Source organism: Triticum aestivum, chromosome 2B (genome assembly GCF_018294505.1).
Source record: "Triticum aestivum cultivar Chinese Spring chromosome 2B, IWGSC CS RefSeq v2.1, whole genome shotgun sequence".
Taxonomy (NCBI): domain Eukaryota; kingdom Viridiplantae; phylum Streptophyta; class Magnoliopsida; order Poales; family Poaceae; genus Triticum; species Triticum aestivum.
In genome coordinates this window covers 622,502,836-622,520,296 of record NC_057798.1, presented here as the reverse complement: position 1 = coordinate 622,520,296, position 17,461 = coordinate 622,502,836, and the positions used below count along the sequence as shown (strand labels likewise).

Sequence of the window (17,461 nt, the reverse complement as noted above, 5' to 3'; positions counted from 1 at the left end):
CCCGCCGCCAACGCCGCCACCGGGCCGGCGGGGAACAAGCAGCAAGCATCGTCGCTGCATCCCTCGGTGCGGCGGGAAGGCCGTACCGCCACTCCGTCGCTAACTCCAGCTGGTTCGTCATCTCACGCTCGTCGTGCTCCCACGGACGCGCAGGCCACGTTGCTCCTGGCACGTGAGCTCCTACACTTCCGCCCCATCGATGACCTCTACGAGGAGTGGCTCGCTCGCATCACCAAGCTCGTCAGCGCCGCAGGGGGCTCTCCTGCGCCGTCCCTCTCACTGCCTCGCCCTCTGTCCTGCATGCATGATGCAGCTCGGGAGGCACCTCCACCACCTCCTCCCCAAGAAGGTGCCCTGGCTCCAAGGCGCGCGGCCCCTGGACGGGACCCGCCACGTCCAACACCCGTGCGACAGGAAAGGAGCTGCCAAGAAATCCCTCGGCCTCAAGAAGGCGCTCGCGTACTCCCCGCTCCAGCACGTTAATACCAAATCCCTGCGCTAGCGCGTCAAGACCCCGCACTGCCCCCGGCGGCAGCACGCGGGAATCTCCAAGAGCAAGCCCCGCATCTGCAAAGGGCTCCGGTGGCCACCGCAGGCTGCCACGCCTTCACCACCGAGCTATGCAGTGTCGCCTGGCCGGGCAAGTTCAAACCCGATCTGCCTCCTCGCTACGACAGCACTGCCGACCCCGTAGAGTTCCTGCAGCTCTACGAGCTGGGCATCGAGGCGGCCAACGGAGACGAAAAGGTCATGGCGAACTGGTTTCCCATGGATCTCAAGGATGGTGCCCGCACCTGGCTCCTGAACCTGCCTCCCGGTTCGATCTCCTCTTGGGACGAGATGCGCAGCCGCTTCATCGCCAACTTCCAGGGCACTCGCGACCATCCTCCAGTCGTGGGTGACCTGCACCGCATGAAGCAACCGCCAGGAGAGACCTTGCAGGAGTACAACCAGCGCTTCAACAACGCTCACCTCATGATTCCCAGGGTGACCTAGGAGGCCATCATCTCAGCGTTCTCTGACGGCGTTCGCGACGTCAAGATGAAGGAGGAGCTCGCCATCCACGAGGATCTGTGCACATCCCTGGAGCTGTTCAACCTGGCGACCAAGTGCGCAAGAGCTGAGGAGGGGCGCCTCTCCCTCCTCGAGCTTCCAGCCGCTGACCCAGAAGAGAAGAAAGCCAAGGCCAAGGACGTGAAGCGCAAAGGAGCAGCTGTGCTCGCAGCAGAACCAGACACGAAGCGCGGCAGGGACCAGCCGGAGTCGTCCAAGGGCAACCGATTCTGCACCTACCACAACCTTTACACCCACAACACCAATGAATGCCAGGAGCTCAAAGCCGCTAGAGAAGGACGCATCGGTCGACGCCCCAAGCATAACGACCGGGGCTACGGCCGAGGAGGAGGAAGAGGTGGAGGACGATGGGACGACCGAGGCCCTCGCCAGGAGTGGCGTGACCGACCTCGTAAGGATCATTGGCAAGACCAGCCTCGCGAGGGGGCTTGGAGGGATCTGCCTCGCGGGGATCACACGCAGGGCAACGCAGGCCTCCCTCCTCTGCCACCACCACCAAGAAGGAATGATGAACACCACCAGGACGAGGGGGCTGGGGGCTTCCAGGAGCCACGTGCTATCGCTTGCATCTTGGGCGGTGCCCAGGCCCCAGCCTCTCAGCGCATCTTCAAGAAATTCGCTCGTGAGGTGAACGCAGTCCTTTCCAAGCTCGAGGCCACACGCCCTCTCAGGTGGTCCACGTGCGTCATCACATTCAGCTCAGTGGATCAGCTCAAGTGTGCGGCCACAGCTGGTGTCCTCCCAATGCTTTGTTCCCTAGTCATCAGCAATGTGCAGGTTACCAGGACCCTCATCAATGGCAGCGCAGGGCTCAACATTCTGTCTGTCGAGACGTTCAACAACCTCCAAGTGCCTTATGACCAACTCCAGCCAACCAAGCCTTTCTCAGGAGTCACCAACGGCTCCACCACTCCGATAGGGCAGGTTCGCCTCCCTGTCACCTTTGGACAATGCAAGAACTACCGTACCGAGCTCATCGACTTCGACGTTGCCCACATTCGCCTACCATACAATGCCATCCTCGGGTATCCAGCCCTGTCCAAGTTCATGGCGGCAACTCACCATGGTTACAATGTCATGCCGGAAAGCGGCGGAATCATCACAATCCCCTGCGAAGAGAAGGATCCGGTGTGCTCTCTCGAGCGTGCCTTCCAAGCAGCATTAGTCGAGGACCCAGACAGCAGGAGCGAGAACCCTCCCGAGGCGGTTCCCAAGAATAAGAAGACATCTCTCAACTCAAGGCCTCAGGAGATTGACATCTCAGGAGGCACCGCTTCAGGATCTGCACCCGAGCAAGGGGCGCCTCCCGCCGTCGCATAGGAAGGCACGCCCAGCGCCCTCCTCGGGCAAGGCTCGAGGGCTCTCTCCTAGAGGGCCTTGGACTTTGCCAGGATCACGAGGGAGGCGCTTGGGAACCACTTAGAGGCATGCTTCGCGGCATGTTTCCCTCGGGAAGGCATGAGGCAAGGAGGGCCCAACCCTTAGGAGTTCATCACCAAGGCCACTCAGGAGCTTCAAGAATCAAGAGTCGTACGCGGCGATCGCCGCCTACCCGGCGTAGCTCCCCATCCAGGCGAGGATGGCGGGCTGCGCGTCTGCATCGACTACCCAGGGCTCAGCCGAGTCACGTCTCAGGAGCGCCTCTGGCCTTCGCGCATGGGGCACAATGAGGGTCCGCTGCACAGCTACGTTCGCATGCCTTTCGGCCTACCGAACACCGCTGCCGCTCACCAGCGTCTTCGGCGGAGCATTTTGGCAGCTCAGGAGGCCAGACACCACGCAATCCTGGTAGAGATGGAGATGGTCCTCGAGGAGCCGCCCGGACCCCCAGAGCCTCCCGAGGCTCAGGGCTCCGGTGGCTCGTGAGGATCGGCCTCTTCACTGCGCATCGTCAGCTACTCCAACACCCGCTCTGCAATGGTATCAGGTGACATCTTTCGAGTTCATTTCAGCTGGGAGCGCCCTCAGGGCCACATTATTCCCAAGTCACGTGGGTCCGTCCCTGCGGCATGTATCCCTTTTGCTTATGCATTTTAGTCTACATTGCTGGGGGTGCCCCTCGGGCTGCATCATCCCCAAGCCGCTCGGGCCTGACCCAGTGACATGTATCCTTCCTGCATTTGTCTAAGCTGATTTGTCTTTCCTGCTTAGCCTGCCTAAGATTATCATCTCCTGCCTACCATGGGCCCCTTTTTCTCCCTCATGCAAATCGCTTGCATGTTAAAAGGGGGCGCCCGAGCATCGCGACTCAGGGGATCTTACTCGCTCTCCAGCCCTCACCCCCTGGCCTTGTCATGGCATCGCGACCTCGCATACCAGCGGCGGCTGAGCTCGCTCGAGGGCCGGGACCTGAGGAGGTAGAGCATTTGCATATAACCACCTTGCAGGAACACTCAGCTGGCCAAGGCTCAAGATCAGGCACAACCCGCCTTGAGGTAGGGCCTTGTGAGTCCAGCGCTGGCTCATGAGTGCCCAGATACACCTCGTCTAGCCCTACCGTGCCGGCCACGTGTCAGGGCGGGGCTGTACACGCCCCGAGGGCTCCTCCCGGAGGGCCCCCCTCCCACGTACCAGTGGAAGCACCATGCTCCGCGCTGGCTAACGACACTGCCGAGGAGCGGCTATGCCTGTACACATACGGAAGTGCTATGCTCTGCGCTGGTGATAAACAACTGAGGGTAGCCCACGGCAATATCAACCTCAGGGAGCCCAGAGCTCAGTGTCTGGCCTCATTGCAACGCCTCCCCTCGGGAGCGCCACGCGAGAGGGCTGGACACGGGGGCTGCGCCTGGGTCACGCCTGAGTGCACGCCACCCAGCCAGGTCCCTCGGACCTGCTCGTCGCGCTCCCCTCCCCGAGCGGAGCCAAGGTACGAAGACCATTTGAGCGTCAAGGGGGACTCCTGAGCATCGTGACTCAGGAGCCTAACTAGTCATGTAGCCCATCACTCCTTAGTTCCGCAAGGCTAACGACGGTTGAGGTATGCGCGGGGCCGAGCCCTGCCGACGTAGAACGATAGATCTACTCCTACACCCCCTCCCTATTTGCTGTTTGCGTGTCAAGGGGGACTCCTGAGCATCGCGACTCAGGAGCTTAACTTGTCACGTAGCCCCTCACTCCTTGGTACCGTCCTGGTGATCCGGTCGGGGCTAACAGCAGCTAAGGTATGCACGGGGCCGGGCCCTGCCAACGTAGAACACAAAGCAAATAGGAAGGAAACCCCAAAATCTCACAATTTCAGGATCAAATATTACAAACCATAAATTGTCCTCACGATACCAAACACAAGTTTAAACGCCTCCATGAGGCACGGTGCATGTTGCAGGAATTGAAACAGGAAAGAAGATGCGAGGAGATCACCCTTGAGCAGCACCATCATTCGCCAGGCGCCCCGTCTCCGTGGCGGAGTTGCGCTTGTCAGCTCCACCTCTCGAGGCCGCGGAACCAATAGTACCCGCCTTGGGCGCAGTGGCGAAGGCGCAGAACTTCCCTAGCAGACCTTCCGCTCGGCCCTTCATGACCTCAGCAGAAGCGGCGGAGTGCTCGGCGTCCACAGGCTCCAGCAAATCGTCAAGGTTGGCGCCAGGGTCGCGAAGGTAGACGTGGCTGAGGACCCGAGTCAGCGCCGCAGAAGAAAGGACGCGAGCTTCGACCTCGGCCATGGGGCCGATGCCGATCACGACCTCCTCAAGCGCTTCGACCAAGAAGGGAAGGAGCTTGGCGGGGCCGTCCTTGGCTCCGGCCAGCGGCTTCTCCAGACCACCATTGTAAAGCGACTTCAGCGCCTTGCGAGATCTCTTATCAAGGTCCGCGAAGGCCACGCGGTCCTCGGCCAGGACCTTCGCCTTGGCGTCCAGCTCGACCCTCTCCGCCTTCAGCTTCTGCTCCAGAGTCTTCAATCAGCTGCGATCAGCGTTCAGCTTGGCGTTGCGGTCCCTGATAGCGGCCTTCTGAGCCTTCATCTCTTCCTCCTTTGCCTGGCGGTCGCAAGCCTCCTTGGCAAGCTCATTATGCAGGCCTCGCAGCTCGCCCTCTAGCGCTTTGCAGTGGTCCTGGTCGATCGAGGCGTCCTTCAGCGCTGCATCACGAGCGGCCACGACCTGGGTGGCGGCTTGCTTTTCCTCCTCGGAAGCTGCTGCAACCTGGCTCAGTGCCGCTCGGACGGAGGTCTCAGAACGAACCCAGCCAGAGATCAGCCCCAGGCACCCGGCCACCAGGCGGGGGTTGGCGCCCTAGAGATCTTCTCGTAGCTGGCCTAGCTCAGTAGCGGCACGGTCCAAGATGGCGGAGGAGGCAGAGGAGTCAGGAACCAGTGGAGCAGGAAGAGGAGACGACAGCGCAATCACGGCTTGGGAGACTGGAAGCTCCTGAGTCTTGGTGACCTCAACAACAGCATCGAGCGCCGGCGGCTCCGGAGCCAGCGGGGCCGCGGGGGCTGGCACCCCGCAAAGGCGCTCCTCCTGGCCTCGCGAGGATGACCAAGCAGGGGAGGTGCGAACTCCACTGCCTCCCCTTCCCGCAGATGAAGGCGCGGCCACAGCGGGTGAGCTTGACCCAAGCAGAGCCACCGTGTCCCCCTTCAGCCTCTTCGCCGCAGGCGGCAGCCTACCCAAGTGATGGAGAGCATCAAGCCCTGACAGCGAAAACAAGAGCAAAGCGGAGTTCAAGTACTTACTGGTCAGTCACGGCGTGTTTTGGCAGTCTCCTGCCAAGCTTGAAGCCTGTGAGCCTCTTGCGGGGCGCAGCCTTGGGAGGTCCGGAGGCAGAGGAGGGCGCACCAGAGGGGCTGGAGCTAGCTTCGAGCAGTGCCGGGGCCGAAGTAGCCCCTCGGGAGATCAGCCCCAACCCGTCCTTTTTGGGATCACGGGCGGGTCCTCTCCCCCTCGCTTGGGATCAGCCTCGTCGTCATCCAACAGGGTGCGGTGGATGTTGGCCCTGCGCCAAGGGGAAGTCTCCCCCGTCCCCTCAGTGGTATCCTCTGAGTCGCGCTCCTCTTCTTCTGCGTCTTCCTCCCCTCCTCCATGAGAATCATCAGAAGACAATTCCACCGGCGCTGCCGCCCCCTGGCCTTCAGGAGGCACCTCCGGCACCAGGCCGCTCCCATTGAAGGTGGGCATGTCCTCCACCACTTACTGCCAGTCTTCGCGAAGGAACAAGGGGACAGGAGCACCCTCTAGGCCTTCCACGTCCTCTCCAACCAGGAAGCAGAGAGCCGCGATCAGATCCTCATCAGCCAGGGCTTCCGAGGTTAGGCGGAGATCGTCATCCGCACCTCCAAGCCTCCACAACGGGCACGAGTGCACCTGAAGTGGAGCCACCCGCTGCGCCAGGAACTCCCTCAGGAGCATGGCCCGGTCAGCTTCGCCGCCTCCATATTGCCCGACCTCAAGTCGGTGTTCATCTTCTCCAGCACCAGCTTCGCCCGCCGGTGGTAAGGCTTCACGCGAGACCACGCCTTGTCAGCCTGGGGCTGCTCCGTGGGCAGCACCAACCGAGAGTGGGAGCATCTGGCGTCCATCATGACCCACTTACTCCGGAAGCCATCAACCCTCTTTCTGGCCTTCGAGATCGCATTGGCTTTGGAGTACGCGACAAAGCCAGCGCATACCGAGGTATGGCCGCCGGTGACCCGGAGGGAGAAGAAGTGGCGCAGCAAGGCCACGGAAGGCATCACCCAGACGTGCGCCTCGCAGTAGTAGGCAAAAATCGACAGAAGGAGAACGGAGTTGGGATGGAGATGAAGGGCCTGTAATCTGTAATGAAGGAGGACGGCGTAGAAGAACTCAGAGAAAGGAGGCACCAGGCCAGCGATGACGGAGCTCATGAAGAAGGGGTAAAAAGTGCTCCCCTTAGCCTCCAGCGTGGCGGAGTCGGCTCGGAGCACGGTATCCCCCATCTCGTTGCCTTGCGCCGCCGTCATCAGGCGCATAGAGGCGAGATTCTTCTCCGTCATGTTTGGGGGGTCCAGGGCCGGCGAGTACCAAGCCAGTGGAGCCTCGGCCGCGGCCTTGCGGGGCGACATTGCTCGCTGGAGGAGGAAGAATTCGGCAGATCTGGAGATTTCGGAAGCAAGGGAGCAAGAGCAAGAAAGGGGATCTGAAGTAAGGCAAATGAGAGCAGTGAAGGTAAGCCTAACCCAGGCCAGTCTTTTGTCAGTCGGGCAGTTGCCGAGGCAGCGTGGGGGAGCGGAGACACCCAAGTCCCATCAGTCGCCATGCGGCGACCAAGGCCGCAGGCTGTTGGGGTCCGCGGCACTCCGCACTTGCCCTTTGGCTTCGCTGCTAAGCCAAGTCCGAGCGCGCCTTGGGCCCGGGGGCTACTGTCGGCGTTCTGGGAACGGGGATCCCCAGACTTGCCTGCCTGCGGCCTACAACGTGGCTCAAGCAGTGGCCCAGTACAACCCGTCTACATCGACCCAAGCTCAAGACCATCGCGAGGGGCCAAGCCTCGCGGGGCGGACGACGCAAGGCTTCCTCAGGGGCGGCCTCACCAGGCAGGCTCGCGAGAAGGCGAAGAGATCAAGGCATGGAGTACCTCGCGAGGTTCTCGTGACGCAAGCCATGACGATCGAGACCAGGCGGGCGCCAGGCAGGCGCCAGCCGGTGCAGTGTCCTCGCTTCCTCTTTGGTGCAAAGGGGTGCGAGCGCAGGCGTGGAGTACCGAGGCATCAAGCAAATGTTACCATATCGGTGCAACAAGACCAAGACCAGCAGAGCGGCAGGACGGAGGTCACCGTGGCGTCCAAGACGACGTCATCGCCAGTGCCATTGACAGTCGAAGACCAACTTTAGTCAGGATAGCTTGTATAGCTGTCCCCCCTTCAAAATGGCCGTTGTTGGCTCCCTTCCCGCTCAATATTTGGAAAGAGGACCAGGGCCCTTATAAATAGGGACAACCACCACAGTAGATAGAGGATCGATCGGATCAAGATCTCACCTAGAGCCAAGAGAGACGGAGCCGTTCCTCTCCAAGCACACCACCACAAGAACACTCCTCGCGAGACTGTTCTTCCTCTGTACTGTTCATCATCAGCCCGAGAGGCAATCCACGACTACACACACTAGAGTAGGGTATTACACCACAACGGTGGCCCGAACTAGTATAAACCTTGTGTCCCCTGTGTTGTTCATCGTGTAGTTTAGATTCACGGCGAGGCTTTGGAACGTGGATCGGTAGGGAGAAGATCTTTGCGTGCACCCCAGAGTCCGAACCTTAAGGGTTTTGCCGGAACCCGATATCCGACAGCTCCCATCATACATTACAAAAATTGCCAATCCACTCGAGCATAGGCTTTGGCAAGGTCCAACTTATAAGCATAATATTCCCCTCTTAAATCTTTGAGTGTACTTAACAATTGCATACATTCAAAAGTTATGAGAGCATTATCAGAGATTAACCTTTCCGGAATAAACGCACTTTGAGTAGGGGTTATCATACCATCCAGTAGTGGTCACAGTTTGTTTACAAGACACTTGGAGATAATCTTGTAGATAACGTTGCACAAACTGACCGGCCTGAAATCTTTAATTGATTGGGGATTCTTAATTTTTGGGATGAGAACAATAGTTGTATTATTAATCCCCTCCGGCATAATTCCAGAAACAAAAAACTGTTGTGGCTATGCGGCGGGGCAAATAAGGGGCCGTCCGGCGCTGTCCGTGGACATGCCCGTGGCCGTATAAGGTCGGATTTGTCAAGTACGGGCATATATGCTCTAATGGCCTGGTTTTTGATATTTTCTCCCAAGTTGCGTATTGATGCGTTATCCATAGATTTCCGTGAGAATATTCCCTCCGAAAGCTAAGCTACAATTAGTAGCAAACACTTCCCAATAAAAAGGCATATCCGTCATACTATCTCTTTCCCTTTTCCAACAGAAGCAGGCGCTCAAATATCAAATAATTCGATTAAGACAGCAAAGAAAAGTCGACAATGGTACCGGTAAAAGGATCCCACGGAGCAATACACTGTTCATAATAATGCCCAGACACGGCTCTGCAAGATATCAACAAGCCAACAAAGTAACATTCAGCAACTTATTTGACGTGCAATGAGCTATTTAGCTTAAACCGCTATCGATTAAGTCGAAGCTGAGATAAGTACCACATGAAATGCTCCGAACTTGATGCACATTTGGAGCGTAGAAATCTAATCAGGAGGAACTTGTTCCGAATTTCTGATAACCAAACAGACATGCTCTGACTGGCTCCTATGCAGTTCATCAGAAACCCCGCTGTTTTCTTTTCTTTTGGAAGAACACCACACGAATATTTACACCCGCGAAGAAAAATGAAAACTACTTGCGTCATCCGCATGACATGTACATGTACATTTATCCGAAAATACGTGGATTAAATAAAGCCTTTTTACCACTCAAAGGGGCGCACAAGGGCGCCAGGAAGTGGCAAAAGGGATCCTCCGTATGCCACCGGGGCGCCGAGAAGTGGCGCGTCGTCATGCCCGCCTGGGCGAGCAGGCGTTGCGGGCCGGCGCGAACCTGGCCGTGAAGTCCGGCTCGTGGAGCTCCAGGCTGCTGTCGTCGAAGTTCTGCGCGTAGCTCAGCGGGTCGTAGTTGAGCCCGCCGGCGCCGAGGATGGAGCGGCCGTGCCGCGCCCTCCGCCGCGCCAGGAAAAGGTGCCGGAGCCGGTGCCACAGCGCCGCCAGGCCGAAGCGGCCCCAGCAGGACGCCATCGGCGCCCGGCGGCCCGCGTCCGCCTCGCACTCCTCCTCCTCCTCCTCCATCGCCGGCAGCCTCCCTGGCGAGGCCCACATGGCAGGCAGCCTCTCGCCGACCAGCAGAGTGGGAGAGAGAGAGAAGCGGGAGGGAGGAGGAGTGCTGGAGTGAGCTGTGTGTTGATGGTTGGTTGGATTGGCCGACTTGGTAGCTGAGGCGGACGGCCCGGGAAGGGAGGATTGGGGGTGGGGTCGTGGGATGCGATGTCGACGGCCGCGATGGGTGGGAGGTGGTGCGACAGGTGCGTGGCGAGGCGCGTTCCCTTCCGTTCGGCTTGCAGTTTGGCACATTCCATCGTAGTGCCAGCGCTCTTCTCGTGGGGGGTCACCGTCCTTTTCAGATTCGGAATGCGAGCGACGTGTTTTCTGCTGCCGTGTGCAAACTTACTGTAATAGGGTCAGTTTCTGTTTGGATTTAATGTATTACGTGGCGTGATGCGTTTTCTGGCCGTACAGTTGCTGAGCAACGTTGCACTGCTAGCCGACTTGGGACTTTAAGACCTTGCCATTTGGATCAATAAATTTGGCGACAGATGGAGCCCTTGATAAATGGCAATTGGCAAATGGTTTGTACAACTTGTGCAAGTTTTGAGGTGCAATAGGTGGAGCAAGTTCAACCAAGATCATTACAAAGTTGCTTGCAAACAGGTTGCAAACCATCATACTTAATCTTGTGCACATGAATACATTCACCAGTGTCACCAATCTGGAGAAAAACTTGGCCGTCCTAAAGCTGCATTTTTTTTAAACTTTTGATATGATTGAACATAACACAATTTAAGAGCTCCTAATCGCAAAATCTGCTAGCACATAAGATTTTGGGCCTAGATGCAAATGATTTTTTCCTCTGCTTTTTCCTATGTCCTTCTGAATGGTCTGCCTAGCAATCAATTCTTATGTAGAAGGGGGTGTCAGACGAGGAGATCCACTCTTCCCACTTTTCTTTGTGCTAGCAACTGATTTATTGCAATAAATTCTCAATGAGCTATGGCAAATGGGTTGATCCAAGTCCCATCACCTTCCTCTCTTGTCCCAACTTCCCTGTAATACAATATGTTGATGACTATGCCTACTTGCTCCAACCAGCTAAATTAAATTAGAAACCTGCTTATGCATTTATCTGCTTACACTACTCTGAGAGTCAAGTATGACAAATCTGTTTTGGTCCCCATAAACACTTCCTTACAACAGATGCGGGTTAGGCACATGCTCTTGGTTGCAAGTTGGGAAGTCTCCCTTTTACTTATTTGGGGTTCCTTTTGTATTTGTCCGTGTGGGAGATATGCTCTAGAGGTAATCATGTATGATATTTTCTATGTGTTTATGAATAAAGATAGTCCTTGGACATTATCAATGATGTGTATCAGCAAGTATGTGACTTGTTTGTGGGACTATGCATTGTATGATGACAGTCCTAAAAGGTCCCTAGTCGAAAGGGTTGTGTGGATGCGCAACTGACTATACTAGCATATGACACAGTGGATGACTTGGTCTCACTGGCCATGGAGCATTGGATGCTAGCCGGATAATATGGACTTGAAAGGATTTGGTTGGATTCGACATAGTCGGATCTGAATCCAGATAAGGTCCGAGTCGGACAGATCCGACTATGAGACGCAACAATACGTCATTTGTGAGTCTCTAGTACAACATACGTTCTATGTCCTAAGACCTGAGCTGGCACATGTACTCGGGATGGTGATAAATATGCTTTGGGCCGACCAAACGCTACTCCGTAACTGGGTAGTTGGGTAGTTATAAAGGTAGGTTTCGGGTTTATCCAGACCCATGTTGCGAGACAGGTCGAGCAAGATGGGATTTGCCCCTCCAATCAGGAGAGATATACTCTGGACCCCTCGTGTGATCCGACCAAGATAAGTATGGCCATGCGACAAGGATTATAAGATAATCCGGTTAGTGGTCGGCATCACTGGAACGATAAAGAGGTCGGGCAAGCACAAGGATGACAGACTCGCCTTGAACCCGACAACATATATATCATGTGGCAAAGGGAACGAAAGTGTGACAAGTTGTACAGGTTCGCCAACCGGCTTCATTGTCTACTTGGTAGTCGGCACGCCTTGCTAAAGGCCGCTACCAACCGAATAGGTCAAAGGTGATCCGACCTGTGACCAAGCTAACTTGAAGCTAAGGGGTCACGCGCTTAAGGGAAGGAATCTGTGAGGCCGGATCCGACTCCAGGTGTGATCCTACTCAGACTCGGATCCATGCCGAACAGAATTTGGGCTTCAGAATCCATGCGAGGCCCAAGTGTTGAGCCCGCGACGGATGCCTATATAGAGCGCAAATGCGGCACACTCATTTTTTTTTATCGCTTCGGCGCCGTCACTAGGGCTTTGCATGTGTTGCAACTAGACACCTCCACTCATCGTCGGCTATGCGATCGGACCTAGCAGTCCGCTGCACGGTGTTCCTCCTGCACGCGCGGATACCTTTAGAGGTGGTGCACTTGTGCCACTCTGGCGGACCTGTACGTGGGATCCGATGATCGACTGATCGAGGGAGATCGAGGAGGAGGCGACTCCGGAGACGCGCTGCTCCAACTCTACTTCCGCTGCACGGCACTGCGCGTCTAGTGGTAACGATCCATGATTCATCTATCGTAGCATTTTCCTGGATGTTCTACGGGTAGGGAATTTTAATTTGCAGTCGATGCACCCTATCGTAGAACCCAATAGTACAAGCCCGAAATTGAGGATTTTCACCAATATTGCAAAGATTTTAAAGGATACTAGTTGGCTGCTCGACTCTAATATCCTATGGAGACATACTTACCTTGGTTAAGTCGGTTTTTTATAGCCTGCCCATCTTCTTCATGTCTACACTCACACTCCTAGCTGGTGTAATTATTAACTTAAACAAATACCTCAGACATTTCTTCTAGAGAAAATATGGTATGGAAGATGGAGGGACTGCTCTCATAGCTTGGGACAAAGTTTGTCAACACAAGAACACAGGAGGTTTGGGAGTTCCTAACCTAGCTAAGCATAACAAGTGTCTACTTATGAAAAACCTTGATAAATTCTTCAACATAGCTGATATCCTCAAGTTTAAGTTCGTTTGAGAATCCTACTACACAAACAGACTTGATCTTGATAGAGCTACAAGTTCATTTTGGTGGAAAAGCATCTTAAGCATTTTTCACAAGTGAAGGTTGGCAGAGGAGATACATCGATGCTTTGGCTAGATAATTTGTCTAATGAGGCTTTGAAAGATAGGTTTCCAGAGCTATTTTCTTTCTTCTTACATGAGAACATCTACATAAAGGATGCTTGGGTTGCCTCTAATTTCATAGAGATTTTACACACACCACTGTCAAAAACCAAGGATACAAATAGTACCAGGAATTTTGTATGACAATTTAGCAATCGCACTTCTCAACGGCAGCTGACAGATGGATATACCCCTGGAAACATAATGTTTTCTCCTCCATGCAGCTATATAAGTGGTCACATAGGCAAGATAGTGGTCATCACATTTTAAAAAATATCTAGAAAGTGCAGCTATGTTCATATACAAAATTTTCTTCTGGCTGTAACTACTTGACAAAGTGAACACAAGAAAGTTGCTACAGAGGAACTTTTTCCCCTTCAATCCTATTTATGTGAGCTATGAAACTTGCACACTGATGAAACTGCCTTGCATATTTTCTGGGACTGCTCTTTTGTAATTGAATACTCGGACTCCATAAGCAGCAATAGAAGAGAGGGATCTTTGCACTAGATGAAATTATCCTACTTCTAGATTCCATGCCACATGACTTTGGAATGGACATCATCATCATGGGCTGTTGGCACATTTGGATTCAGAGAATTCAAAAATCTTTAAAACTCAGAACCACTCTTTACAAGTTGGAAATTTTTGCTTAGGAATGATCTTCAGCGGATTAAGTCCAGGGTCAAGATCGAACATCAATGGCGCTTCATAGAGTGGATTGACTCACATCTAGTCTAATTTTTTAGAATGGATTTTTCGAGAATTAGAGTAGGCTAATTTTTGTTGCTTTTCTTTTATTAGAGTGTTTGTACATAATTTATTTGATTAATGAAACAAAATCTTTGAACGATTGTTCTATGGATTTCAGTTCAAAAATGAATAAATAGGTGGAGCAAGAGTTGATGACTTAAAGAACCTATGACTTCATCACTTCAAAGGGTTTCCATAGTAACTTTAGATGATCAGAATCCTTAAGGTTTCTTAGGATTAACTCCTGCAATTTTTTTCTAAGTATTCTTTATACTATATTCCATGGGAAATTTAGTATATGCTCAAGTCTTGAAAATAATTATTCATCTTTCCTGTGATACAATCAAGTGAATAAAAAACATGTAGGATTCAAATGAACTTGACATTGCAATTCATTTCTTCCTATTCCCACATTTGGAATCCGACAAATCAAAAAAGCCCTAATGTAACTTTAATTTTTGCCACGGATAGTTTTGCTTCAGTTTATGTGATCTCATATATTATGTTCCTTAATAGATCAACAAAGTCGAGTTGTTTGCTAAAGAAAATAAAATCTGTAGACTAATTATTGAAAACAAAGAGTGAGTGCATGCCTGAGTCTATGGATGACACATTGCATACAAGTTGAGCAAGTGCGCACTAGGCCCGCAACCCTATGATCTACTCCTGCAAAGTGAAACCTACCTTTGCCGCCACCAAGCCCGATTCCTCCTTTCCCCTCACTGCCTTGGTACATTCCACTAGACAAAGCATTGATGTCTACTACACAACCTTCTTCTTGTAGACGTTGTTGGGCCTCCAAGTGCAGAGGTTTGTAGGACAGTAGCAAATTTCCCTCAAGTGGATGACCTAAGGTTTATCAATCCGTGGGAGGCATAGGATGAAGATGGTCTCTCTCAAACAACCCTGCAACCAAATAACAAAGAGTCTCTTGTGTCCCAACACACCCAATACAATGGTAAATTGTATAGGTGCACTAGTTCGGCAAAGAGATGGTGATACAAGTGCAATATGTATGGTAGATATAGGTTTTTGTAATCTGAAATTATAAAAACAGCAAGGTAACTAATGATAAAAGTGAGCGAAAACGGTATTGCAATGCTAGGAAGCAAGGCCTAAGGTTCATACTTTCACTAGCGCAAGTTCTCTCAACAATAATAACATAATTGGATCATATAACTATCCCTCAACATGCAACAAAGAGTCACTCCAAAGTCACTAATAGCGGAGAACAAACGAAGAGATTATTGTAGGGTACGAAACCACCTCAAAGTTATCCTTTCTGATCGATCTATTCAAGAGTCCGTAGTAAAATAACACGAATCTATTCTTTCCGTTCGATCTATCATAGAGTTCTTACTAGAATAACACCTTAAGACACAAATCAACCAAAACCCTAATGTCACCTAGATACTCCAATGTCACCTCAAGTATCCGTGGGCATGATTATACGATATGCATCACACAATCTTAGATTCATCTATTCAACCAACACAAAGTACTTCAAAGAGTGCCCAAAAGTTTCTACCGAAGAGTCAAGACGAAAACGTGTGCCAACCCCTATGCATAAGTTCACGAGGTCACGGAACCCGCAAGTTGATCACAAAACATACATCAAGTGGATCACGTGAATATCCCATTGTCACCATAGATAAGCACATGCAATACATACATCAAGTGTTCTCAAATCCTTAAAGACTTAATCCGATAAGATAGCTTCAAAGGGAAAACTCAATCCATTACAAGAGAGTAGAGGGGGAGAAACATCATAAGATCCAACTATAATAGCAAAGCTCGCGATACATCAAGATCGTGCCATATCAAGAACACGAGAGAGAGAGAGAGAGAGAGAGAGAGAGAGAGATCAAACACATAGCTACTGGTACATGCCCTCAACCCCAAGGGTGAACTACTCCCTCCTCGTCATGGAGAGCGCAGGGATGATGAAGATGGCCACCGGTGAGGGATCCCCCCTCCGACAGGGTGCCGAAACAGGGTCCCGATTGGTTTTTGGTGGCTATAGAGGCTTGCAGCGGCGGAACTCCCGATCTATTGCTCGTGGATGTCTTCGGTGTATATGAGTATATATAGGCGAAAGAAGTCAGTCAGGAGAGCCACGAGGGGCCCACGAGGGTGGGGGCGCGCCCAGGGGGTAGGGCGCGCCCTGGACCCTCGTGGCCACCTCGTTGCTTCCCTGACGTCCACGCCAAGTCTCCTGAATTGCGTTTGTTCCAAAAATAACTCTCCCAAAGGTTTCATTCCGTTTGGACTCGGTTTGATATTCCTTTTCTGCGGAACACTGAAATAGGCAAACAACAACAATTTGGGCTGGGCCTCCGGTTAATAGTTAGTCCCAAAAATTATATAAAAGTGTATAGTAAAGCCCATAAAGATCCAAAACAGGTAATATAGTATCATGGAACAATGAAAAATTATAGATACGTTTGAGATGTATCAAGCATGTAGGATTGCCCTGATCTTGGCAGTCTTTGCCAATGTAGTCGCCTATCAATACACATTCGTCCTTTGTTTAACCCCCCGCAATATCTCTCTTTCGTTGCAGTGACGATGATGGCATAGGATCCTACCGACGACACGGCATGACGGTCAATGCTAACATGTCCATGGAGATGGTGAGCATGCCCAGCCATGAGATGACCTTCACAAACTACACCGACATCTCCCCCACCGACATCTTCTACTTCCCCAATCATGAGTCTTGCTAGATCATATCTCTCCTCAATCTATCGAGGGTGTGGCGGGGTGCTACTTCTTGAGATTGTGTTGGTTTATCCCTTGAAGAGGAAAGGGTGATGCAGCAAAGTAGAGATAAGTATTTCCCTTAGTTAAGAACCAAGGTATCAATCCAGTAGGAGGAACACATAAGTCTCCAATGATAGCACCTACACAAAGAAACAAATACTTGCACCCAACGCGATAAAGGGGTTGTCAATCCCTTCACGGTTACTGGCAAGGATGAGATCTGATAGTGATAGATATAAAATATAAGTAAAAGTGCAAAATAAGATAAAAGTAAATAAATTGCAGCAAGGTATTTTTGTGTTTTTGGTTTTGTAGATCTGAAAATAATATGATAAAAGATAGACCCTGGGGCCATAGTTTTCACTGGCGGCTTCTCTCTTGAAAGAAAGCATACAATGGGTAAACAAATTACTATTGAGAAATTTATGGAAAAGCGAATAATTATGTAGATATCCAAGGCAATGATCATGTATATAGGCATCACGTCCGAGACAAGTAGACCGACTCCTGCCTGCATCTACTACTATTACTCCACACATTGACCGCTATCCAACGTGCATCTAGTGTATTAAGTTAACAAGAACAGAGTAACACCTTAAGCAAGATGACATGATGTAGAGGGATAGATCCAATTAATATGAATAAACCCCATCTTTTTATCCTTAATGGAAACAATACAAATACGTGTCATGTCCCCTTCTGTCACTGGAATTGAGCACCGCAAGATTGAACCCATCATAAAGCACCTCTCCCATTGCAAGAAAATCAATCTAGTTGGCCAAACAAAATCAATAGATCAGAGAGAAATACAAAGCTATATTAATCATGCATAAAAGAGTTTAGAGAAGACTCACATAATATTCATAGAGAATATGAACATAGACCACAATTCATCGGATCTCAA

At 52.0% G+C, this 17,461-nt stretch overlaps 1 protein-coding gene across 1 annotated transcript; it reads right to left on the bottom strand.

Moving 5' to 3' along the window:
- Positions 1-9,096: 9,096 nt before the first annotated feature.
- LOC123041793 (uncharacterized) lies at positions 9,097-10,044 on the bottom strand. Its single transcript, XM_044464351.1, has one exon. The coding sequence runs from the start codon at positions 9,844-9,846 to the stop codon at positions 9,529-9,531; it is 318 nt and encodes a 105-aa protein (XP_044320286.1). The 5' UTR covers positions 9,847-10,044; the 3' UTR covers positions 9,097-9,528.
- Between the last annotated feature and the right edge of the window lie 7,417 nt (positions 10,045-17,461).